Consider the following 24,541-nt stretch of genomic DNA (forward strand, 5'->3'; position numbering starts at 1 on the left):
TGACGGGGGTATCTAAGCCCAAAGCTCCCCAGCTTGGGGCAGCATCTGGGGTGACCCTATTCCCAAGCTGGGCGATGTGGGGGGCCTGCTTGCCCAGAGCTTGGACTCAGTGGTGCAGGGAGGGTGGTCCAGGTGGACACGGCGCTCCTGGCCTCCCTCCGTGTGGGCTCTCGCCGCAGCCCCCCACTTCCGGAAGGCCAGGTTTCCCCTGTCTCCCCCTCCGCCGTCCGTGTCCCAGAACAGAGCGGGGCAGTGGACGGACGCCTTGTCCCTCGGCTGCAGAGGGAGCGTGAGGTGCGCCTGGCAGCCATAGGCCCGTTCCCAGGTGCCCCACGGAGCCCTTCCGCTCTGGTTGCCTGTCGGCTGTGATAAGAGTAAGCAAACATCCTGCAAGCTATGCAGGACTGGAGGGGGTGGGGTGGGGGCAGGCTGAGTGGGGTGGGGGCAGGCTGAGTGGCTCCAGAGGGCGCGGTGCCCTGGGGGCAGTAGCCCCTCTTCAGGAGGACCCCAGGGGAGAAGCCGTGGGGGAGGAGGTTCTGCCTTCTTGGGAGGGCTGGGGTCATTATCTCCCCAATGCAAAAAGCCAACGCTCAGAGAGGCTCAGCGGCTGCCCCACATCACACAGCAGCAGAGGCCGAGCTGGCGGCCTGGAAGCCGTCCCAGGGCCGAAGGGCATTGACTGCCTGAAGACAGGGTGTCCCTCAAGGTTCCACCCACTCCCAATAGCTGACCCCCTTTCTCCACGTCCATTCTCTCCTCTGAGCAGAGTGTGCCCCGCTCAGCAGCAGTGGGCCCTTCCCCTGGCTCAGAGGCCTGGCTGGCTGCTGCCTGCCTTTTCCAGCTCCCTCTGGGGTTGAGGGCCATCTAGGACCACCCCCCACCCCCAGCCCTGACTTGTAGTGGCAGCCATGCCCTGGCAGCTCGGAGAGGCTGTGAAAGGGCACAGAGGCCTGGGCCAGCCCCCAGCACCCCAGGGCCTCTGTGTGGGGAGACATCATTCTCATGCTTTAGTTCTCTAGACACAGTTCCCTTTATGTCTGTGAACTGACCTCATAACAGATTGAAAAGAACTGGTTTAAAGTCCTTGTCTAGTAAGTCCAGTGTCTGGGACAGTTGCTACTGGTTTTGTTTTCTTTGTCTGTGGGCCCTACTTCTCTGTCTCTTTGCATCTCTGTTTCTTTTTGTTGTTGAAACTGAACATTGTACACAATGGAATGTGGCTATTCTGGAATTTATACTATTTTCCTTCCCGGGTTTGTTGTTTGCTCGGTGACTTTCCTGAATGAATTCTGTAGCTTCTGTATTTGACACACCCAAAGCGTGGATAAATCACAAAATAATTGTGCCGAGTTGAAGAAGCCAGATGAAAAAGACAATGTACGGTATGACTCCATTCATATAAAACTAGAAAATACAAAGTAATCCAGAAAAGCCCTGGGAGGAAGTGAGTCTTAGATTTCAGTGAACAGAGCGTGAGGTCTTGGGTGCAGCATTATTTCCATACTCTTGGGAAATGCCACGTTCAACACCCACAAAATCCCAGTCACAATTGGGAAGTATTTTAACTGGGCCAATTCACAGTTCCAATAACCCTGCTGCTATCAGCGGCTTCTGTTGTTTTAACGTATGCTGACATTAGAAAGAAAGTCCTTTTTATTTAAATACACACACACACACAAATAACATACAGTGATTGCCTGGGATTGGGGTGGGCACCGGGAGGGGTGGGAGGGGGGTCCCAAGGGGGCATGAGGGAGCTTTGGGGGATGGAGATGTTTGTTATCTTGATTGTGACGGTAGTTTCATGGGGGTATACATGTGTCAGACTTACACTGTGACTTTAAGTACCTGCAGTCTATGGTGTATGAATTATGCCTCCATGAAGCTGTTTTAAAGTTGTTTAAGATAACCTGGACCTGCTCCCCGAAACGACTGTGTCCCCTCTCCCTGTCCCCCACATGCAGAGCCGATGCCGTCACGGTGTGTCCCACTAGGTCCTCGGCGTCTCCCCCCGCGCCTGGGCCTCCACTCAGGGCGATGAGACCGTGTCCCCAGTGGTCACCCTGAGAGGGTCCACCTCGCCTCCCCGGCAGCTGCTGGGACCGAGGGAGGCGCCTGACAGGGTCTGAGGGCCCCCAACCAGGAGCCCGGGGCCACTCCCCAGAGGCTGGGCCCTGCCCTGAACCCAGATCCACGAGCGCTCAGGGCGTGGCCATCTGAAGACTGCAGGACACCTGCGTGTGCACGTGTGTTGTGTATGTGCGCGTGTGTGCATGTGTGTGTGCGCATGCTGCTGCGCTCCTTTGCTGAACAGAACTGAGCCTAGGAAGAAGGTGTAACAGGCCCAGGTGGCGGAACCTGCCCTCAGACCCCCCCCAGCCGGGGACCGACCCCCGAGTCAGCCTCCAGACCCCTCACTGCTGTGGAGGAGAGAGCAGGGGCGGCCTGACCCAAGCAAACCCCCAAACGAAGGCTCTGCTGGTCTCGGTGGATGAGCATCCCCATCGCGGCTGTTGTCAAGCCACCACGGACATCAGTGCGGGGGGGGGGGGGGGGGGGGGAGGGGCGAGGGGGGGTGAGAGGCACAGTCAGCCTCTGAGGGCCCCAGCCCCCCTCCCTGTGCCCCTCCCTCCTGCCGGGCTCCAGACAACCTGCGGAGAGGAGGCCGCTGGGAGATAAGGTGCGCCCTCCAGGCAGGCGAGCAGGGCTGGGGCATTCTTTTGCTGGGGGGGGGGGGGGGGGTGGTTGTGAGTTTCGGTTTCGGCCTTATCTTCAGGGCAGCTGGGCAGGGAAGGGCTATGGAGTCACCGCACGCCCTGCCCTCTGCAGGGGGGAGGTCCCTGCTGCTCCCTCTTCCCCAGCGTAAACACACACACACACCACAGCACACACACAACATACAACACACACGTACCACAGCACACACACAACACACAACACACGCATACCATACGTACACACCACACACACACCACACACACACACAGCACGTACACACCACACACACACAGCACGTACACACCACACACACACAGCACGTACACACAGCACACACAGGCTGACAGAGGGGAGGACTGGGCCCCGTCCGGCCAAAAGAGCCCTCCCCGGGCGCGGACGTTGGGTTGCCTGTAGGTGCCCCTGGTGTGGACACCACCTCTAGTTCCTAGAACAACTCAGCGAGGGAGGAGTGTTCCTCCCACTTCAGAGCGGAGGACGCTGAGGATTCAGGATGCTGGGGGTGGGGGGGCTCCCGGAGGGTCTGTGAGACGCACGGACCGGGGCTGTCCTTGGGGGCCTGGGCAAGACATCCTGGGTGAACAGCAAACCACAGCGTGAGGCGGACCGCACCGCATACACGTGTGACCTAAAAACCCAACCATGCCAATTCGAGCCCGACTGGGCAGGTTCCTCCCCCCTCCCCGGCCTCGATGTCCCCCTCCGTGCCATGGGGCGCTGACAAAGGCAAAGCCTACGTAAAAGTTACACCAGGTCATGGGAAATGTCAACGGAGCCTGGCACACTGTTTGCGATGATGTAACTTGTCCACTTCATACTCATTGTCCAGGGCCAGGCCGGTGGCTCCTCAGGTCCTGCCGTGCTCAGCTCTGAGCTGGGGCTGGCGTCTTTGAGGGTTAAACCCATCTCTGTGCTGAGTCAGGGCTGGCCAGCGTGGGCCACAGGGAGCGAGGAGCAGGGTCCCGACAGATCCTGGCTCAGGCCCCTGCTGGGCCCACACGTGTTCCACGCGAGACACGTGTCCACTGGCCACTCTACCAATGCCTTGAGCTGCTGCCCGGCTGCCCGGCTGCCCAGCTGGGCTGCTTCCAGCGCCGAACTGGGTCACTGGGGAAGCCAGGCTGGCGGCTGACCAGGTGCAGGCAGCTGGCTGGACGGCAGGGCTGGCGGCCACGGGGCACTTAGGCCGCCTTCCCGGGCCCGCAGGTAGTGCGTGCCATGGCCCAGCGCCCCCTGGCCTCCAAAGGGGCTCTCCTGGGCTGATCTGGGGACAGTAGCCCTGGGGCATCCGTCCAGGTGGCCTGGTAACCTGGTGGAGGCCCCGCGTCGGGCGCCGTTGGGAGGCGTGGGTCCCAGGCGCCTCTCGCTCCCACTCAGAGGGGGGCTGGGGTAGTTGCTTCTGTCCTCCGGGTCTGTTTCCATAAAACCGGGGCGTCAGACGAACCCGGTCGTGCTCACAGCATGGTCCTGGGCCCAGCGGCGTCAGCGGCGTCTGGGACCTTGGTAGAAACGCCAACGCACAGGCTCCGTGTGGGACCCGAGGCGGTCCTGTGTCACAGTATGTTTGCACACACAAACTCTCCCGGGAAGGACACACGAGAGAGGGCGGCATCTACTGTATACAGCAGTTACCCGTGTCCAGTCTGCCTGCCGTGCTGGCTCTGCCCGCCAGGGCTCAGTGAGGTCTCTGAGTGACGGCCTTTAGTTGAAACACGTCAATATCCCTCTGTTACAGGCAGGCCCAGAGTCAGGACTTGGCAGCAACCACACAGCCTGGGGTGTGTGTGTGTGTGTGTGTGTGTGTGTGTGTGTGTGAGCGCATGTGTGTGCGTGTAGAAAGGCTTCATGGACATGTGGTACCTGGGTAGATGTGGGGGAGAACGGAGGACGGACCAGCATGAGTGAAGACCTGTCTGTCTGTCTGTCCGGAACACGGGCTAGACGTGAGAAGAAGAGGCCTTATGCCTGGAGAGCCTGAGCCGGCCCGCGGCCTGAGCTGCCAGGTACTGCCGCTGTCCGGGAGCAGAAACCGAAACCGGAGGGAGAGCTTCGGCGCCCGCCTCCTGGGGCGCCCGCCTCCTGGGGGCGCCGTGACCGCCTCCTGTTCTGGAGGAGGGAGACCCGCCCGCCTGGGCGGCCACATGCAGGACTGGGGTTCGGATCCGTCTGGCTCCCCCGCCCTGGCTCTGCGGAGCGGCCCTGCTGTGGGGAGAGGGGAAAGGGCCCCCAGAGCGGACGGCGGGGTTGGGCGCCCGGCACAGAAGGACCGCCACGTGCGGAGGTTCTGTGTGGGGAGAAGTGGCCGGAAAGGACGCGGGAAGCGCTGCCCGTCATGGAGGCCGGCCCAGGCCGCAGGCGCAGCCCCAGGCCCAGCGCGCCTGCATTCCAGCGGAGGGCTGCCCTCTCTACTCCCGGAAGATCGGAAGATCGTCCGGGCAGTGTGACTGACGCTGATGGTAGGCGGCGAGGCTGGAGGGAGGGAGACCTGTTGGAGGCAATGGCGGTAATTCAGGAGAGAGAGGACGGTGGCGGGTGAAGGCAGGAGTGGCCACAGAGAGAAGGGAGCAGTCTGAGAGAGATCTAGGGGGAAGAAGGTCATGGAATGATTGGCAGAAGACGCAGGTGCAGGAGAGGGAGGAGTCAAAGATGAGCTTGGATTCTGGGGAAGCTGGAGGTGAGAAACCCAGGTTTGGATCCAACATGAGAGGTGTCTGCGGAGAGCCACGTGGGGGCCCAGCAGGTGCTCACCTTTATTCGCTTAGTCAACCAATAGTCACTGTCCTGCAGTGAGCCAGGCGTGGGGGTGGGGGGAGGATTGCAGTGAATTAAACCAGCTCCCTAACCTTGGAGCCAATGAACAAATAACTAAAGAAACAAGCGTTGCCCTAACCAGTGTGGCTCAGTGGATGGAGCATCAGCCAGAAGACTCAAGGGTCCCGGGTTCGATTCCGGTCAAGGGCATGTACCTTGGTTGCGGGCACATCCCCAGTGGGGGGTGTGCAGGAGGCAGCTGATCGGTGTTTCTCTCTCATCGATGTTTCTAACTCTCTATCCCTCTCCCTTCCTCTCTGTAAAAAATCAATAAATATATTTTAAAAAGAAAAGAAAAGAAACAAGCGTTCCCGCTCATCAAAGGTGCTGTGAGGATCTGAGGAATGGCGGTCACCCTACTCAGAGCAGGCCCGTGAGAGACAACGGGGCCGAGTCCTGAGCCCCACCTGTTCCCTTCTCCGCATGAGGGGGAAAGGGGCCCTGGGCCTCTCTCTCATTCGGGCCTGACACCTCCGGGGTTGGGGTGGGGGGGGTGATACTGACCCTGGGTCTGGGAAGAACGGGCGGGTTTCACCAGGCCTCTTTCAGGTGATTCCCTGTCTTGGCTTCTCCTGACCTCACTTAAGAGTGGAAACTGTGCCCGGCCAGTGTGGCTCAGTGGTTGAGCATGGACCTGTGAACCAGGAGGTCACAGTTCAGTTCCCACCCAGGGCACAGGCCTGGGGTGTGGGCTCCATCCCCAGTGTGGGGTGTGCAGGAGGCGGCCGGTCCATGATGCTCTCTCATCATTGATGTCTCCATCTCTCTCTCCCTCCCTTCCTCCCTGACATCACTAAGAAAATATCTTGGAGTGGACACTGCGGCCAAAGCTGCCAGAGACGGACACTGGCCTGGGAACCGGCTCTGGGCGCCGCAGGTCACCGGAGCCTGCCAGCTGCCAAAGCTCTTCCTGGCCCGCGGTGCCCTCCTCGGGGCCCAGAGCAGATTCATCCACACGAAAACACACGCCCGCAGGGCCGGGCTGAGGCCTCCAGGGGCGCCGGTGCCATTCCTGGGGCGGCGGGCGGCGGCCCCTTTAAGCGCGGTCCCCCCCCCCCCCCCATCAGCCCGTCCAGGACCGGGGATTCCCCGGCCGCCGCCGCGCCGCCGCCGGGACCTTTCCCCTACTTTCCAGGCCCGGCCCCGCCCCCTCGCGCCGGCGCCGCACGTGCCGCGCCCCGCCCCTCGCACACGCCGCGGCCAGGCTTTGATCACGCGGCTCCCCGCCGCGCCCATTGGCCGGCGGAGCAGGGGCCCGCGCCGATTGGCTGGCGAGCACCCGGCCCCGCCCCGGCGCGGCGTATTTTGGTTCGCCTCCCGCCCCGCCCCCGCGGCCGCGCCCTCGGCGGGCGCCCCGCCCCTCCCGCCCCGCCAGGGCCGCGCCGGGCAGAGCGGCGGGCAGAGCGCCGGGCGGGCGGAGGCGCGTGCCGGCCCCTGGAGCGCGGGTCGCGGAGGCCGCCCTCGCCACGCACGTGCAGCCGCCGCCGCGCTCTGAGCACCCGCCCCGCCGGCGCTCTTGGCCTCGGGGCTGCGGGCACCATGCACACGCCGACCTCCACGGGTCCCGGCGAGGCGCGCGCGGTGAGTGGCCGTGGGTGGGAGCGAGAGGCGCGGCGGAGTCTGCGGGGCCGGGACGCGAGGGAGGGCGGGGCGCGCGGGGCCTCGCCGTGGCCGCCCCTAGAGGAGCCCCGACGGGTGGCAGCGCCGGGAGGGGCGGCGGCCGCGTGGGGCTGGGCGGGGGCGTGTGCCCCGCGGCACCCCCCGCAGCTTCGTGTCGCGCCCCGCAGCGGCGCCGCCCGGGCGGTGGGCGCGGGGCTCTTTCCAGGCAGTGACGTCACCAGGCTGGAGGTGGGGACCGCTGGGCGGGAGCGGCTGGCGGGAACGCGGCATGCGGGCGGCGGGGCGGGGCGGGGCCGGGGCTGTGGGAACCCGCGCTGCGGGCGGGTGGTGCCGGGGGAGCGGGGCTCGCAGGTCGCCCCTGCGCCTGGGGCTCCTGCGGTCGCGCCCCCAGGGCTGCGGGGAGGTCGCTGCCCGGTCCTGGCACCGCGTCGTCGCGACGCGTGGACCGCGAGGGTCGGGGAGACGGTCTGGGAGCTCTGCGCGTTCTGCTCCTCCCCCCGCCCCCCATGAAGTCACGCCTGTGGCTCCCCAGTTTGTCCGCGGCCCCGGGAGAGCTGGGCAGAGCGATTGTAAGGCTGCCTCCTACCCGGTGTGCCCTGCGGGGAACCGGAGCGGAGCGGAGGGTCTGATGCGGGATGCGCGTCTTCATGGCCTTGAAGTTACTTCGGGGTGTGGCGCCGGGGGAGACAGCCTCCTGGGTGGTGGCGGAAATTAGACGCTTCCTCTCACCCCTGCCCGCCCCCCCCCCCACTAGCTCTTTAGACCAGAACAGGCTTTACACTCCGGGGCCCATGGAGTTCAGCCTCCGGCCCCAAAGTTCTGCTGGACGGCCGTGGGGAAGGCTCCAGAACATGGCCCAAAATGCACCCGCAGGGACACCCTCCCGGAGGCTTTGCCAACTCGGAAGAGCCGTGCCCTCGTCTCAACCCACCAGCAGGCGTGGGTGGAGTCCGCGTCCCTTCCTCCGGTGTGATGAGCCGCTTTGGCTCCCACCTCCGGAGTTAACGTCTATCCATCAGTCTCCAAAGAAGAACAGGACGGTTATATCAGGAGCCTTTTTAAGAACCGGGGTTTTCTGTGGAAACGCCTTGCCCGCCACGCCCAGTCATCAGAGCACGGGCCTGAAAGCAAAGTGGTCGGAACGTTCCAGTGGCATCTCTCCCCGGAGCGGAGCGGAGCGTGCTGGGAGTGGCGTGTGGTGCGTGTGTGACGTGTGCGTGCAGGCCCCTGGTGCGCGTGTCCACGTACCTTCCTCTGTTTCCCGGGACTGAGCAGCTGTTGTGCCGCCCGCCGGCAGGTCGACATCGTGGACATGTGCGAGTCCATCCTGGAGAGGAAGTGGCGTGACAGCGAGCGGTCTGCGTGCAGCCTCTTGGAGCTGAATGACATCGAAGCCGTCGAGGCTCTTGTTTGCATGAGCTCCTGGGGTCAAAGGTCCCAGCCCGGCGACCCGTGGAAGATCAGGCCCCTCACGCCCGTGTCTGACTCTGGGGATGTCACCACCCCCCTGCCGGTGGACGAAGCCGCACCCGAGCTGCCGAAGGACTTCCCCGCCTTGTCGTCGCTGGTAAGAGGCGGGAGAGGAGAGTTTGGCGCAGCGGCTAGCGGACCTGGGACCTGGGATGCGTACGGGAGCTGAGGAACGCGTGGGCAGGCTCCCTGGGATGCTGGCAAGCAAGCGCGTAGCCTCCTGTGAAGGAGCTGAGATGGAGCTTTGTTTTGTCTTTGGGAAACACGGTCTTTCCCTGATCGACGGTAGCTTGCAGGCACAGGGCTCACATGTGCATAGGACAAAGCCTCCAGATAGATCTGAGAAAGTGAAATGGGCTCATTTCCCTGGGCAGTGCAGGGTGGGGACCAGGTCCCCCCCCCTCCGCCCCCCATGACCGAGTCCAGGATCAGGGTAAGTGGGTGGCGGCTGGGGGAGCCTGTGCTGAGTTGGCTGGTGGGAACATGGCCCCTGCCTCCCTGTGGCCGCCAACTTCTTACTGGGTGAGCTGGCTGCGACCAGGCAGTTCTTTGTTGCCTTAACTCGCTGCGGCCGTGCCATTGCGGGGGAAACGGCTCCTCCGCTGGGAGAGGTGAGAGCTGTCTGCTCCGGCAGAGTGAGCGTGGTACCCTCCCGGTCCTGGCTGGCAGCTGGCGCTGGGCGGAGGCCGTGGAAAGCCGCTTGGAGAGGGGTGAGAAGGGCCGTGCGTGCGGTAGAGAGGACTGCAGAGGGCTGGCCTGGCTGCCGACCCCCTCCGAGCTCTTGGCACGGGCTCTTCCCCGGGAGGCTGAAACACGGGAATTGTTGGGGCGGTACGGAGAGGCGTGGTTAGGCAGACACTGGTTAGAGCGTGGCCTCTGGGCGTTGTCGCTCTGGTGGGTGTGCCTGGCCTCATCGAGTGGGCCCTGGCTGAGTGTGTACCCAGTGAGTACCACTGGGTTTCAAAGGCCTTTCTGAGAACCCAAAGTTACTGTGAAAAGCCCTCACTCGAGTGTAAATTTGTTTTCTCATCCCGTCGCTCATTTCCATCCCTGTGCGGGCCCAGGAGCGGCACTGATTGGAGCCGAGCGAAGGGATCGGTGTGGGCGGTCAGAGAAGGGGGGAGACCGGGGAGTGAAGGCGCAGGCCAGTGTTTGTAAAGGCGTCGGGAGCATCCCCATCGACGTAAATGCCTTTTGAGATGTAACCACGGCAGCCTTTCCCACAGCCTTTTCCTTTCCCCCAAGTGCATGACTCCTCCTCTGAGCCCCGACCTCACCGAGCCGCTGACGGGAACACCGGTTCCTTCCCAAGCACCTGATGCCAAAGCAGCCGGCGCCCTGAGCCCGAGGGAGGAGTGGAGCCTGCCCGGTTTGAAGCCAGAGCTGCCGGAGCCGTCGTCTGGCGCCCCCTGCAGGGCTCTGGTGGCCGGTGCCACCCACCACGCCCTGGGGAGTCCCGCTACTGGCCACATTCCTGCCACCCCGACTCCAGACCACAGGGGAGGAGCAGCACCGCTTCGGGGACACGGGGGAGCTTTGCGGGACGCGCACCTCGGAGACGCTTCCCTCACCTTGAACTCGGGGCCCTGCCCGCCTCGCTCCAAGAAGCCTGGGGACCCGGGCCCCCCCCACCAAGGCCAGCAGGCAGGGCGGCCAGTTGCAGTCCCGCCCTGCTCACCAAAGAACTATGAAAATGACTTGCCAGGGAGCACCCCGCCTCTGGTCTCTGTCCCCGCCCCCAGCCCTCCCATCCTTTGCCACATGATCCCCGTGACTGGACAACGTGCCATGTTGCCGGCGTTTTTGAAGGCCCCTCCCCCAGTGTCCGCAGGGACGGTCACACCCATTCTGCCCCAGGCTGCTCCAGGGCCCCCGCCTGTGCTCATGGGCCCACCTGTGCCTCAGGGAGCTGTGATGCTGGTCCTGCCCCAGGGGGCGCTCCCCCAGCCAGCCTCCTGCTCCCCGGCAGGTGTCCTGGCTGCGGGCAATACCAGGTTGCTGCCTCTTGCCCCGGCCCCGGTGTTCATCGCCACCAATCACAGCGGTGCCGCTCAGGTGGACTTCTCCCGAAGGAGGAACTACGTTTGCAACTTCCCAGGCTGCCGGAAGACCTACTTCAAAAGCTCCCACCTCAAGGCTCACCTCCGCACCCACACAGGTAGGCGCAGGGCAGGTAGGCATGGGAGCGCAGACCCGGGGTCAGGGGAACTGTCCGGCTTTCCTAAGACACGGCACCGGCTCGCCCCGGACTCAACATGTAGCCGTCCTGTAACTGCGATCCTTGGCTAGCGTTTAGGGTGATGCTCACATTGCCCCTTTCTCTTCACGTGGCCGGGACATCCCGTTCTCTCTGCGTTTTAGAAACTGCACTCCGGTCAGTAACCATCAGTGTGACTCAGGTTTACGACAGGGCGGGTGCCTCCAGTGAGTGGAGAAGCTGGAACTCCTGGAACATCTGAAATGGGAAGGAGTATGGTTTTCTATTGGGAATGTGTAGTTTTCCATTCAGAAGTCACACAAGAAAGCATAATGACTTAGTGGTCTCTTAATTGTCTTAGAATGTTCATAGAATTCAACAGAATTTTCTGCAATGATGGAAACTTTCTCTATCAGGATAGCCGCTCGCCACACGCCCTTGAAATGTGGACGTGTCAGGAAGGAATGAGATCAGGAAACACTTGTGAGAACGGCTTTGGGAAGGCCCCTCCAGGGTTTCCGGAGGAGAGGTGGGCAGAGGGGGCAGAGAGGAGAGGTGGGCAGAGGGGGCAGAGAGGAGAGGTGGGCAGAGGTGGCAGGAGAAGGGCAGGATGTGGAGCGGGGGAGGGAAGGTCAAGGTGGAGAGACAGGTGCGTGGCGGGCTTCGTTAAGTTCACGTTTCGTTAAGTTCACGTGTACGTAGCTCGGGGCTGTGTACCAGGTGTGAGGGCCCGGGAGGGCTTCTGCCTGGGCCGATGAGGGCGGACTCTCGGGTGGGTGTCCGGGGCGTGCTGCTCTCTGAGCCAGTGTGCTGTCGTCTTGTTCTGAAGGGGCCTGTGGTTGAGCAGTCAGTTGTTAACCTCGCCTTTCAGGGTACACGCGCACAGGCACACACAGGCACTCACACACACGCCCACACGCGTGCACACACACACACTGGCACAGTAACAGGCTCAGGTTCTGCAGCGAAGATTGTTCCATAGACTCTGCCCCTGAAATCCCTCCCACCGGCGTGTCTGCTGGTGGCCGTGGGACAGCGCAGATGGGGCAGGGCCGGAGGGAGCGGCGGGAGGGGCCCCCCCTGGCACACCGCAGCTCTGAGGGGGCAGCGCCCGCGTGAGCATGGAGCAGCCCGGAGCGGGCGGGCGGGCGTTACAAAGGGAGCGTTAGGCCTCCGCTCTGCGGGCGGGCGGCTGATTGCTCAGGTGCAGGCTCCGAGCCCGGCCCGCCACGTACCTGCCTGTCCACCTTGACCTTCCCTCCCCCGCTCCACATCCTGCCCTTCTCCTGCCACCTCTGCCCACCTCTCCTCTCTGCCACCCTCTGCCCACCTCTCCTCTCCGGAAACCCTGGAGGGGCCTTCCAAAAGCCGTTCTCACAAGTGTTTCCTCATCTCATTCCTTCCTGACCCGAGCGGCGCACTGTATTCCCACCACACGTTCTTGTTCGTGCTTTAGTTCCTTATGTACTTGACTGTCCGACTGGATATAAACTCTTGGCGTCTCCCGTCTGGAGTGGCTCAGTGGTTGAAGGTCGACCTATGAGCCAGGAGGTCACGGTTCGATCCCCGGTCAGGGCACATACAGTCAACCAGTGAGTGTATCCGTGAGTGGAACAACAAATCGATTTAGAGATACAACCGTTCTAGCTCTAAAACTCAATGTTTTAAACAAAGAATACTCATTATGGAAAAAAGTCTTCCCCTTACCACAAGCTAATAGTTCAAGATTTACTTATTTATTTAAAATATATTTTTATTGATTTCAGAGAGGCAGGGAGAGGGAGAGAGAGATGGAAACATCAATGATGAGAGAGAATCATTGATCGGCTGTCTCCTGCACTCTCCCTACTAGGGGTCGAGCCCGCAACCTGGGCATGTGCCCTTGACCAGAATTGAACCTGGGACCCTTCCGTCCACAGGCGGATGCTCTATCCACTCGTCCAAACCGGCTAGGGTGAAGATTTATTTTTATTTAAAGATGGCTTTTGAAAGATTTGACATCCCTGGGCCCTGCCACATTGCATCTCAGGTGTGGCAGGAAGAAATGCATCTTGGAGGATTTCTTGCCTTCTAAGTAGCCCGATACCAGTATAGCTGGGTATTACCGTTGTCCTGGATTTTGAGAAACAAAATTTAAAAACAACACGGGTTAGCCCTAGCTGGTTTGGCTCAGTGGACAGAGCGTCGGCCTGTGGACCGAAGGGTCCCGGGTTCAATTCCGGCCAAAGGCACATGCCCGGGTTGCAGGCTCGACCCCCAGGAGGGGGCGTGCAGGAGGCAGCCGATCAATGATTCTCTCTCATCATTGATGTTTCTATCTCTTCTCTCCCTCTCCCTGCCTCTCTGACATCAATAAAAATATATTTAAAAAAAATAAAAATAAAAACAACGCAGGTGCGGTGGGGGCTGAGCGCTTAGTTTTCTGTCACGTGTGTGTTCTCGCCACCAGGGGAGAAGCCGTTCCGCTGCAGCTGGGACGGCTGCGACAAGAAGTTCGCGCGCTCGGACGAACTGTCCCGCCACCGCCGCACGCACACCGGGGAGAAGAAGTTCGCGTGCCCCGTGTGCGACCGGCGCTTCATGCGCAGTGACCACCTGACCAAGCACGCCCGGCGGCACGTGACCACCAAGAAGCCCCCTGGCTGGCAGGCAGAGGTTGGCAAACTGAGCAGAATCGCCTCGGCCGAGAAACCCGGGAGCCCGCTGGTGAGCAGGCCGGCCTCGGCCTGAAGGGCCGGTGGGTACCTGCCGTGGGAACTTGAAAAAGGACGGACTGATGGTGTTCTCTCCCACAACCCGTCGTGGGGGCTGGGGAAGAGCAGAGGCTGGTTCTGGGGAGCGTACGTTACCGGTTCTCTCTGGCTGAGATCCTGTTCCGTGTCTTTTGTAGTTTCAGAAGTTTTTTAAGGAAATGCAAGAAAATTTGACGATCTCAATCACCAGCATTCAAACATTTCGGCAATAAATTTTACAAAATCTGGATTTTTACAGCCTTTCTATTCACGTTTTGTAGAAATGAGACAGGGTATGACTTTATACTGTTTTTTATGAAAAGGTTTATATTGTTAGTACTCCGATCACCAGTTTCTAGATCGATGGTTTTGCAGTCTTTTCAATGGTTCACGTTTTTATAAGAACCCTTCTTTCAGTAACCTTGAAACGTTATTCAGCCAGAAAAAAAAATCACAAGTCTGTAATCAGGCCTTTTAGAGCGAAGGATTTTTTAGAATCGGAGCTGGTTGACAGGGTCCCTTAGAGAAATGGGGAGAAGAGCGTGGCAGGCAGCTCCCTCCTGACGTTCTCCAGGGGCGCTCGGGCAGCCGTTCCTTTGCAGCTGTGGCCCAAGGATCAAAATTTTGGTTGCATAGAACCAGTCGCCTGTGTCCGCGGTGTGACTTGTGCAGGATGTACCCAGAGGATGACTTAAACACACTCCACAGACAGACAGACCCCCTGTGGTCAGGGGGCCTCGGTAGGATCCGTCTGCTCTGTGGAGAGCACAGCATTCGCAGTTCCCTGTGTGTACCTCAAACTCCGGGGGAAAAAGAAGAAAAAAAGGTAACGCAACCCAGCTGCCCGCCAGCCGTCAGGGACTTACTGTGGCCTCGTCCGTAGTACTCTGGGCAGAGCACCTTCTTAGAGCAGCAGGGAGTGGCCTCAGTGGTGGGAGGAGCTTCCCACCCGAGTACAGCTCTGTGCGGTGCACACCCAGGCGCAGGCTGCGTGCCCGGCCTAGCCCAGGGTCTGGCTCCTGGGCGATGGAGAACGGGAGGAAATGCACGTTACGCTGAACGGCAGTGGTGCCACCAGCTGCCCTTTCACTCGTGGTGTTTGAAGGGAACTGAATACAGAAAACTCCGTGCAGTGGTGTGTTTGCAGTCCGGTCGGAAGTAGACCGCGGGCACCGACGTTGAGGCTGTGGGCACAGGCCCTCGCCCCACAGCGCCTGCCCCTGGCGGCGCCGGGCATCCAGGCCGCAGAACGCGCGAAGGCACGGAGGGACGGTGTCTATGGTCCGGTGTGCAGAGTTTGTCTTGGCCTCTGGGGGCCTGGCATTTACCTTCATTAAAGTGCTGGTAAGGTGAGATGCTGAAGGATTAGAATGAGGTTTGTGCCAGAGAACAGCCATCAGATGCATACAGCGCCGGTCCTTGCTCCCTCCCACTCAGACCTTTAAATCAGCATGAACGCCTCCATGTGCATTACCTTTGGGTATTTTCCTTCATTATACAAAACAGCGTTAGTCCCGCCGGTGTGGTGGTGGATCCCACAAGGGGGAGTGTTGACTCGCGCGTCACACGGAGTTTCATGCTCTGAGCAGCCCGTGGTTTTGATTTGCACGTCCCTTCCGGATCAGATGTAGAAATGCCTCCTGGAAATGCCTCCTGTCTGTCCCCGAAGGGCCGTAAGTTGGGAAACAGTTTCGTCTGAAGAATTCTGTCCCGAGAGCCACCCTCGGTTGGTTCCGTGTGGAGCCCCGCGGAGCCTCCCCGTCCCCCTCCCTCTCCCCCTCCCCCTCCCCCTTCCCCTTGCGGCCGGCCCCCCAGTGCACTTTACTTCCTGAGCAGTTCCGCTTGATCTTTGTTGACTTGGAGCCTTTTAAGTGGTTTCAGTAATAAAATTTGAAATGTCTTGGAATTATGTTTCCTGTACCACCAGACTTTGACTTGTTATTTAAATGAATATGTGTGATGTAACTTTTTTCTTTGAATCGTATAAAACTTCTTTGATTTGCAAACTGGACTTGTGTCCCGTGTCATTTCACTGCCCCAGTCATAATTTAACCAAATCCAGTGGATATCGGCCCAGCCTACGCCTTCTGTTTCCTGGGTTCCGTTCTGCTCCCGGGCCCCCCAGGTTCCGTGGAGGGTCCTTTCTGAAAGAACGGTGTGAAGAGCAGCCGCTGTGTGGGCCGCTCTGGTGCTGGGTCAGGACCCTGGGTGCGGGGTGGCCCCGTGGCCCTCCTCCTCGAGCTCTTCCTGTGCCAAGAGGTGGGAGGGAGGGAGCCTCGCCCCGCCACCCTCAGCCCAGGCTTGGAGGTGCCGCGGTGCCAGTCTTCACTCCTGCTCCTGGGGTACGTTCTCTCTCGCACCCACTCGGGCTGGGCTTTGCATCCACGTCCCCTTAAAGGAGCAGCTGTGGATGTTGCCAGGGACGCGTGGGTTCAGGTCTCAGTCCTCCTCCTATTTGTCCAAACGACCAGGCTCCTCATCTCCCCAGCACTAGATTTTCTCACCGTTGACTCCCTTGTCTTTGAAAAGAACCGCAAGCCCTGGCTGGTGTGGCTCAGTGGATAGAGCGTCGGCCTGGGGACTGATGGGTCCCGGGTTCGATTGCGGTCAAGGGTAATGCCTGGGTTGTGAACTTGATCCCCAGTAGGGGGCATGCAGGAGGCAGCTGATCCATGATTCGCATCATTGATGTTTCAATCTCTCCCTCTTCCTTCCTCTCTGAAATAAAAAATACATTTAAAATAAAATAAAAAGTAAATACTTAAAAATAAAAAGAACAGCAAGCCCAGCCAGCATGGCTTAGTGGTTGAGCGTCCACTTATGAACCAGGAGGTCAGGGTTCGATCCCTGGTCAGGGCACATGCTCAGGTTGTGGGCTCGATCCCCAGTGTGGGGGTGTAGGAGGCAGCCGATCAATTGTTCTCTCATCATCGATGTATCCCTCCCTCTCCCTTCCTGTCTGACATCAATAAAAATAGACTTAAAACAGCAAGACCACCCTTCAGGTTGTCAGGTGCAGCTGGAGTCGCCCTGGCCTCCGTTCTCACTTGACAGTCAGTCGATCCTCTGGGCTCGGTGCCTTCCAGAGCCACCCATCCTGGGATGTGATGGTGGCAAAGACACGCAGGTGTGACTCGTGGGCCACGCTGGTCCTGGTCACGTGTGTGCATGTGTGTGCAGGCGTGCTGGGGTGGCGAGATCCTCATGGGCTTTGCACTTAGCAGTCCACCGGGAGGCCTCCAACTCCACCCTTGCTCTGGGCGGCGGCCACAAGTTGGTGGCTCAGCTTTGTGGCTGTACCTGCTGTCTTCCCTCTGCGTCTCCCGGGTCCTGTTTCCAGCTGGAACATCATGGTGCCTTTGCTTCCACCTGCCTCTCCGTTAGCGACTTGTAACATGAGGAGCTTGAGACATGTTCTTAACAGCTGGGCCCCATCCTGGGAGGAAGCCCGGGCAAGGACTCCTTGCCCCAGAGGAGAGACACACTCCGTCCTCTGTCGGGGGGCTCCCTCCCCAAGGCCTCTCCCCAAGAAGCCAAGAGTCCCCAGGTGGCCCTGAGCGGGCTCGGAGATAGGCGCCCTCTCCCCAGAGAAACCTGCCGAAAGGCTGAAATGATGGAGAGAGAAGACGCCACCAGCCCAGGGCCAGGGGGCGAGGTGCGCATGCCCGAGGAGATGACACAGCCGTGGAGCTGGGGGCTGGGGCGCCCCCTCGGCTCCCACCCAGCTCTGGGGAGCCGCCCCAGGGCCCCCTTCTCTGGACTCCAACACTATAGGTCTGACCACTAGTAACGAACTTTATTCCAAGTCTAATCCACCTGCTAAACGACAAGGCCCCCCGTGACAGGGGTCATAGCACACCTACCACCACCGCCCGCCCGCCCGTCCATCCGTCCATCCATCCATCCACCCACCCGAATTGGACGTTAAGTTTCCTTGTTCCTAAAACGAGGGCTGTGGAGACAGCAGGTGTAACGTGCCTGGCACGGGGTGCACCCAGGGGGAGGGCCTTGGCCGGATCCGGGGCTCTGGTTGTGAGAAATGGGATGTCGGCTTCTTTTGAAAGAAGCACGTGTGCCCCGGCCGGTGTGGCTCGCTTGGCTGGAGCATTGCCCTGGACACCACAGGCTGTGGGTTCGGTTCCCATCAGGGGGCTGGGTCCCCGGATGGGTGCGTGTGGGAGGCGGCGGGTGGGGGTCTCTCTCTCATGGATGTCTCTCCCTTCCTCTTTCTAAAGTCACACATCTGTGGGTGAGGACTTAAAAAATAACGAGAATGTTAAAAGAAGCCTGTGTGTGACTAAAACAGGAATGGCTTTCATCGTTGTATCCAAAGGAAGGGTTTGGCATACTTTGAGTCCACATGAAATAAAATTATTCTAGAAACTTAGAAACAGCGTGGGTGAGGAACGGCTCTGTTGTGGGGGTTCTGAGCCCTCCCTCCGGGCTCCATGGCCCCGCCCTGACCCCCGGCTGTGGACCCTCTGACCGAAGGCCTCTCCTCAGGGAAGCCACGTTCCCGGAGACCCCGTTTGCCGGTGGCACGGGCTGTGGGCTGTCGGTGAGACGCTCTGGCATCTGCAGGCCGCCAGGAGGCCGCCGTGTTGGCGGTCAATCGGGACCAGCGGGGACCGCTTCCGGCGTCGGCACAAACTGCTGTCGCCGCCACGTGCCCTTGGCGTCGCTGCCCTCACCGGCATCCGGGGGAGGGGCCGGTCTCGGGGCCCCTGCGCTTCCGCTTCCGGGAGCAGCCACACCGGGGCCACGCCGGAAGTCCCGCCTCCCCGCCTGCCCGGCAGGCTGCAGCCCTGGCCCTGCCTCGGATGGAGGGGCGTCCCGGGCCAGGCCGCTCCGTACTCCTCAGCCTCCTCCGGCCGCGCTGCTGTGACGTCCACTCCCGCCGCCGGGGAGACCGGGAGGAGGCCCGCAGGCGCTGCCAGGTGAGGGCAGGCGGCCCGGAGGCCCTGCAGGGGGGCGGCCAGGTCCGGGGGCTCAGTGGCAGTACTCCTGCTCGATGCTGGCCATCAGCTCCTCCTCGGAGCCGTCGTACAAGATGACCGACCGCCTCTCCGGCCGCTTGAGGCTGCTGCCCGGGGCTCTGCGGGCCAGAACAGACACGGGTCAGGGGCAGGACGTGGCCTCGGAACTCGGTATCTGGCCTGGGAGACCGCCATGGCCCCGCCAGGGGATTCTGATCGCCCCGGGATCAAACCAGGAAGCCCTGCCCTGGGGACCCCTCCCGGACTCGCCCTCTCGCGAGCCAGGGCCCGAGCGCTCAGGGCGAGGCCGCAGCGGAGGGCCCAGTTCCAGTCCCGGCCCCGCCACGCACCAGCTCAGTGGCCTTTCTTTTTCTCTAAAATGGAGCTGTCTTCACAGGTTCCTTCAGAGGCAGAAATGAGGGAGAATGCATGGAGTGTGGGTGGGGGTGCCACAGTCATTGGCCTGATGCTCCCTGCCCCCCCACCCCCGGGGGTCCCACAGGAGCTGCTGCGGGGGGGCAGGGTGGGGCCCCTCCACAAGCCGACCTGAGGGTGAGCCGAGATGCTGAATGCCGTGTCTTGCGTGGAGCGTGGAGCGTGGCACCTAGCAGTGCTGGGCAGAAAGGTCCCAGCAAAGCCCCCGACACTTCCTGTCCCTGCTGTCCCCTCGGGGGCTCGCGGAAGGTGGCCAGGGCAAGGAATTCGGAATGGGGGAGGCACCTCAGAGACCCCAAGGGCACCAGGGTCTCTTGAACAAGCCAGACGGGAGCGGGAAGCCCGCCGTCCCGCAGGGGTCCCAGGGCATCCGTTCGGGGTCTTCAGCGGACCCCTTCCAGGGGGTTAAGTGTGTTTTCCGGGGACTAGAGGGGCCCATCTGTCCCGCTCTGGACAGTCAACTCCCGAAGGCCAAGGTGGGTGTCTCATCCTGAGTGATGGGTGCGGCTGCGACCGGGAGGGGCGGGTCCGGGACGCCTGAGTGACGGGGTCAGGCTTTCCAGGAGGTCACAGCTGCTGGGACTGGGAGGTTCTGGGCTGCCCCAGGGCTGGATCCTGCCCCCCCCCCTCCCCCGAGAGGCAGAGCTTTGCATTCTAAGAGGGAGCTGCGAGGGGCATGAGCTGGGTCCGGGGAAATGGGGCCCTGAGGCTGAGGGGCAGGTGGAGCCCGGGAGAGCCGGAGGCTGGCAGCAGGGGACCCCCGGACTTACTCGGGCGCGCCGCTGCTCTCTGGGTGGTCTTCGGCTCTGTGCTCGGGGGACGCCTTGAGAAGGACAGAAGGGAGAGGCGTCAAAGGGTGACCGATGGTGAGCCTCCCACCGCTCCGGCTTCCTGTCACCCCGATGGCCACCACATTCAGCCCAGGACCGGGCACCATCCCACTGTGTGTGTCCGCCCTCAGGACCGGACACCATCCCACTGTGTGTGTCCGCCCTCAGGACACCATCCCACTGTGTGTGTCCGCCCTCAGGACACCATCCCACTGTGTGTGGATACGGTCATCCCTCCGTATCCGCGGGTTCTGCATCCGGATCCAGCCAACCGGGTCGAAAATAGGAAAAGCAGCTCACGGTGCTGAGTGCCCTGGGTAGCGAGGCTGCAGTGGTTGTGTTTGCGCTGAGCACAGTCAGGCTTTTTTCTCGTCATTATTCCCCAGCAACACAGCCTGACCACTGTTTACACAGCGTTTACGTGGTATTAGGTGTGATAAGCAACCCAGCGATGGTCTAAAGTATTTGGGAAGTTATACACAAACACTACACCATTTTATTTTTATTTAATTATTCTATTGATTTTTTACAGAGAGGAAGGGAGAGGGATAGAAAGTTAGAAACATCAATGAGAGAGAAACATCCATCAGCTACCTCCTGCACACCCCCTACTGTGGATGTGCCCGTAACCAAGGTACATGCCCTTGACCGGAATTGAACCCGGGACCTTTCAGTCCGCAAACTGACGCTCTATCCACTGAGCCAAACTGGTTAGGGCAGTGGTCAGCAAACTCATTCGTCAACAGAGCCAAATATCAACAGTACAACGATTGAAATTTCTTTTGAGAGCCAAATTTTTTAAACTTAAACTCTATAGGTAGGTACATTGTTATTAACTTAATGAGGGTACTCCTAAGCTGGCCTTTGCTAAAAACTCAAGGGGCCAAAGAGCCGCATGTGGCTCGCGAACTGCGGTTTGCTGACCACTGGGTTAGGGCAACATGGCACCATTTTAAAGAAGGGACTAGAACATCTGAAGGGTGTGGTGTCTGCGAGGACCCTGAAACCAACCCCCATGGACACCGACGGACGACTGTACCACTTTCCTTAAGGAAATTTATTCTTATTTTTTTCAGTTTACAGTCACTATTACTTTGTATTAGTTTCAGGTGTACAGCCTAGTGGTTAGGTAATCGTATTTCACAAAGTGTTCCCCCTGATATTTCCGGTGCCCACCTGGCCCCATGCACAGCTGTTCCTGTGACTGACTGTATCCCTGTGTTGTACTTTAGGTTCCCACGACTGTTCTGGAGCTGCCCAACTGCACTCTCCATCCCTTCACCTTTCACCCCGCCCCCAGCCCTCCCCTCACCCAGCAACGAGCACTTCGTTCTGTGTATCTAGGAGTCTGTTTCTGTTCTGTTCGTCCATATGGCTCTTTAGATCCCACATGTACATGAAATCATATGGGATCTGTCTTTCTCTGACTGACCTGTTTCACTTAGCACAACACCCTGTGTCCATCCATGCTGTCGAGAACAGTTCAGAATTCAGTAGTATTCCATGGTGTGGATGCACCACAGCATCGTTAGCCTCGTGTCTAGTGGTGGACCCTGGGCTGCGTCTATACGTTGGCTGTTGTAAATGATGCTGCCGTGAACATAGGGGGGCATATGTTCTTGTGAATTAGTATTTTAGGTTTCTTTGGGTATTTACCCAGAAGTGGGATCGCTGGGTCATAAGGCAGATCCGTTTTTAATTTTGGGGGGAGATTCGCACTGTTTTCCATGCTGGCTGCATTCGCACCAGCAGTGCACCGGGGTGCCCTCTCCGCATCCTCACCAGCACTGGTTGGCTTATGGGTGACAGCCGTCTGACAGGTGCGGGGTGACCTCTCATTGCGATGGTGCTGTATGTTCTTTATACGCTTTGTTTACCGGCCCGGCGACGGACACGGGGGTTGCTCCCGCCTTTGGGCGGTTGTGACTAACGCTCCTGTGAACGTGGGTGCACAGGACTCCATGCGAGACGGGCTTCCAGTCCCCGTGGGCATGCCTGGAGGTTGTCTCCTTGGCCTGGATATATTCTCAGGGGCCACAGAGAAGAAAAACACTTGTACCCACCCGCCCTTCAGCTGTGGTGTGAAGTCACCTCAGTCCCCGCTCACCAGTTTCTGCTGGGCGCAGCTTTTGCTGTCGCCTGGGATGGCTTTTCCTTTCGCCACCAGATTCTGTGCGGGTTGTTACAGATAGAGTCTCTCCCATCAGGACAACGGGTGAGAGCACAAGGGGAATCAAACACCTGCACCGACAGCCCGGCAGGCCGCCTCGCGGGGCAGGGACGGCGCGCACCATCACACCGTGAACTGGGCCCCCTGAGGCTGCGTTCAAAAGGTAGGCACACTCTGTCCTCAGTAATGCCCTGCCTGGACGTTAACTTGACCCTCTCCCATGGGCGATGTTAGGCGCCTCCCAGACGTACAGCTTACAGAAGTTGCGAGGGGAGCGTGGGTGGGAAGCAGAGACACAGCGGCCCCTGGTGGCTGCTCCACACCAGACAGCTGGCAGGCTGCCACCTAAGGAGGGCGGAGCCGGGGCTGGGGCGTGGGAACCTGGCTGAGCTCGGGGAGGGCGCTGTGTCTGGGCGGGGTGGGGACATGTTCTCACTTGAAATCCTGCCCTAGACGGTTTGGCTCAGTGGATAGAGCATCGGCCTGTGGAATGAAGGGTCCCAGGTTCAATTCTGGTCAAGAGCACACGCCCGGGTTATGGGCTCGATCCACAGTGAGGGGCATGCAGGAGGCAGCCGATCCAGAATTCTCTCTCATCATTGATGTTTCTATCTCTCCCTCTCCCTTCTTCTCTGAAATCAATAAAAATATATTTTAAAAAATTAATAAACCTCACGGAGGCTCTGTAAAACCACACCTGACAGGAGGAGGGGTTGAGTGAGATGATCTCTGAACGTGTCATCTAACTCTTCTTACAAGAGGGTGTGTTTTTAGAACAGTGAAATATCAACAGTTAATTTTAGAAAATGCACTTCATATCTTACCAAAATGTATTCTAGCCTGCTGCTCCTATCTGAAGAGTTCTCCCTTTAGCTCTTGACACTTTTATGTGAATATACAGGGTTGGGCAAAATAGGGTTACAGTCGTTCTAATAAGTAATAAGACCAGGAAAATCTGTTGGGCGCACTCACAGCTGAAAGCCTCCTTTCACCCGCCCTGTCTATGCGCACGCCTGTCACTGAGGTACGTGGTCACACAGAGCAAGTCGCAGGAGTTGGAAGTGCAATCGCGTAGGTTTTGACATGTGTACACCTGTTAACCCGTCACTGCAATGAACATACTAAACGCGCTCTGTGCAGCCGACCTCCTTCCCTCCCACCTCCACCTCCTGCCACCACCTCCATCTCCCACCTCCACCTCCACCTCCACCTCCTTCCCTCCCACCTCCACCCCCACCTCCTACCTTCTGCCACCACCTCCATCTCCCACCTCCACCTCCACCTCCTTCCCTCCCACCTCCACCCCCACCTCCTACCTTCTGCCACCTCCTCCATCTCCCACCTCCACCTCCACCTCCTTCCCTCCCACCTCCACCCCCACCTCCTACCTTCTGCCATCACCTCCATCTCCCACCTCCACCTCCACCTCCTTCCCTCCCACCTCCACCCCCACCTCCTACCTTCTGCCACCTCCTCCATCTCCCACCTCCACCTCCACCTCCTTCCCTCCCACCTCCACCCCCACCTCCTACCTTCTGCCACCACCTCCATCTCCCACCTCCACCTCCACCTCCACCTCCCCCCCCCCCCTGGCAGCCGCGGGTCCGTTTCCCATTTCTGCAGGTTCTCCCTGCGGGCTGGCGGGCTCCCTCTGAAGCCTAGATGCTGGGCTCGCACATGGTGCACCCTTCCTTGTCTGGCTTCCTTCAGTCTGCATCGCGGTTCTGAGGTCCATCCACTGGCATGGCTCGGGAGTTCTCTTTTCTTTGAAGGCCAGGCTCGGTTTATTTATTTTTAGGTTTCACTGCAGGCAGTTAACACCTCCAGTAGAGAGAACAGGGACTGGATCTCCAGGTACCTATCTCCCAGCCTCAGCAGATTTCAACCAAATTTTGCCCATCGGGTTCGGCCCTCTCACCACCAGAGGGCGCTGCTGCCCGCACTTTCAGGCCTCCCAGGCCAGCAGAGGCTGTGGGCCGGGGGACAGAGCTGTTTTACAAGTTGCTACAAGGACGAAGGCCTTTGGGAAGGAGGCGCTGACTCTGAGACCACCGTCCCAGGGCCTCTGCCTCCCCAAGACCTGGCCTTCAGGAACGTGTTTCCAAAGAGAAAGAAAGGTGGGGAGACCCAGAAGCTAAAGGCGGGATTGGAGGAAAGTGACAATAAATCACACTCACATAGTGTGTTACCACTTGATAAAGCACATTCACACCCTGGTCTGTGTATCTCAATGGTTAGAGCATCGGCCCCTGCACCAAAGGGTCGTGGGTTCGATTCCCGGTCAAGGGCACTTACCTGGGTTGCAGGTTCGATCCCTGGCCCCAGTCAGGGCACCTGCAGGAGTCAACCAATCATATATTTCGTTTCTCTCTCTCTTTCTCCCTCCCGCCCTTCCACTCTCTAAAAATCAATGGGGAAAAATATCTCGGGTCAGGAATAACAACACAGCAAAAAGCACATTCACATATATTTGCACAAAATTCTCCCCAGCCTCCAGCTGGTGAACACCCACTGAGTGCTTAGCAGGATGTTGTGCTCCCCCCTGGGTGTGCTCCCCCCTGGGT

At 59.9% G+C, this 24,541-nt stretch overlaps 2 protein-coding genes across 3 annotated transcripts in view; one reads left to right on the forward strand and one right to left on the reverse strand.

Annotated features, from left to right (window-relative positions):
- Positions 1-6,897: 6,897 nt before the first annotated feature.
- Positions 6,898-13,564, forward strand: KLF11 (KLF transcription factor 11; the record flags this gene model as incomplete). Of its 2 annotated transcripts, XM_079792133.1 has the most annotated exons (5): positions 6,898-7,128; positions 8,041-8,365; positions 8,465-8,734; positions 9,883-10,795; positions 13,284-13,564. In XM_079792133.1, exons 3-5 carry the CDS (start codon positions 8,480-8,482, stop codon positions 13,562-13,564), a joined length of 1,449 nt encoding a protein of 482 aa, XP_079648259.1. In that variant the 5' UTR covers positions 6,898-7,128; positions 8,041-8,365; positions 8,465-8,479. The 2 variants fall into 2 exon arrangements, with proteins under 2 accessions (XP_079648259.1, XP_079648258.1); XM_079792132.1 differs by lacking the exon at positions 8,041-8,365 and having other exon boundaries at positions 6,899-7,128.
- A 3,919-nt stretch (positions 13,565-17,483) lies between these two features.
- The window catches only part of CYS1 (cystin 1), a 12,742-nt gene continuing 5,684 nt past the window's right edge, over positions 17,484-24,541 (reverse strand). The window contains exons 2-3 of the mRNA XM_079792266.1: positions 19,748-19,800; positions 17,484-18,661 (exon numbers count right to left, since the gene is read on the reverse strand). Of these exons, the coding sequence (XP_079648392.1) occupies positions 18,556-18,661; positions 19,748-19,800 (159 nt within the window). The 3' untranslated portion in view covers positions 17,484-18,555. The remainder of the gene's footprint in view (positions 18,662-19,747; positions 19,801-24,541) is intronic.

The sequence above is a fragment of the Cnephaeus nilssonii genome (assembly GCF_951640355.1).
Source record: "Cnephaeus nilssonii genome assembly, chromosome: 15".
NCBI lineage: Eukaryota > Metazoa > Chordata > Mammalia > Chiroptera > Vespertilionidae > Cnephaeus > Cnephaeus nilssonii.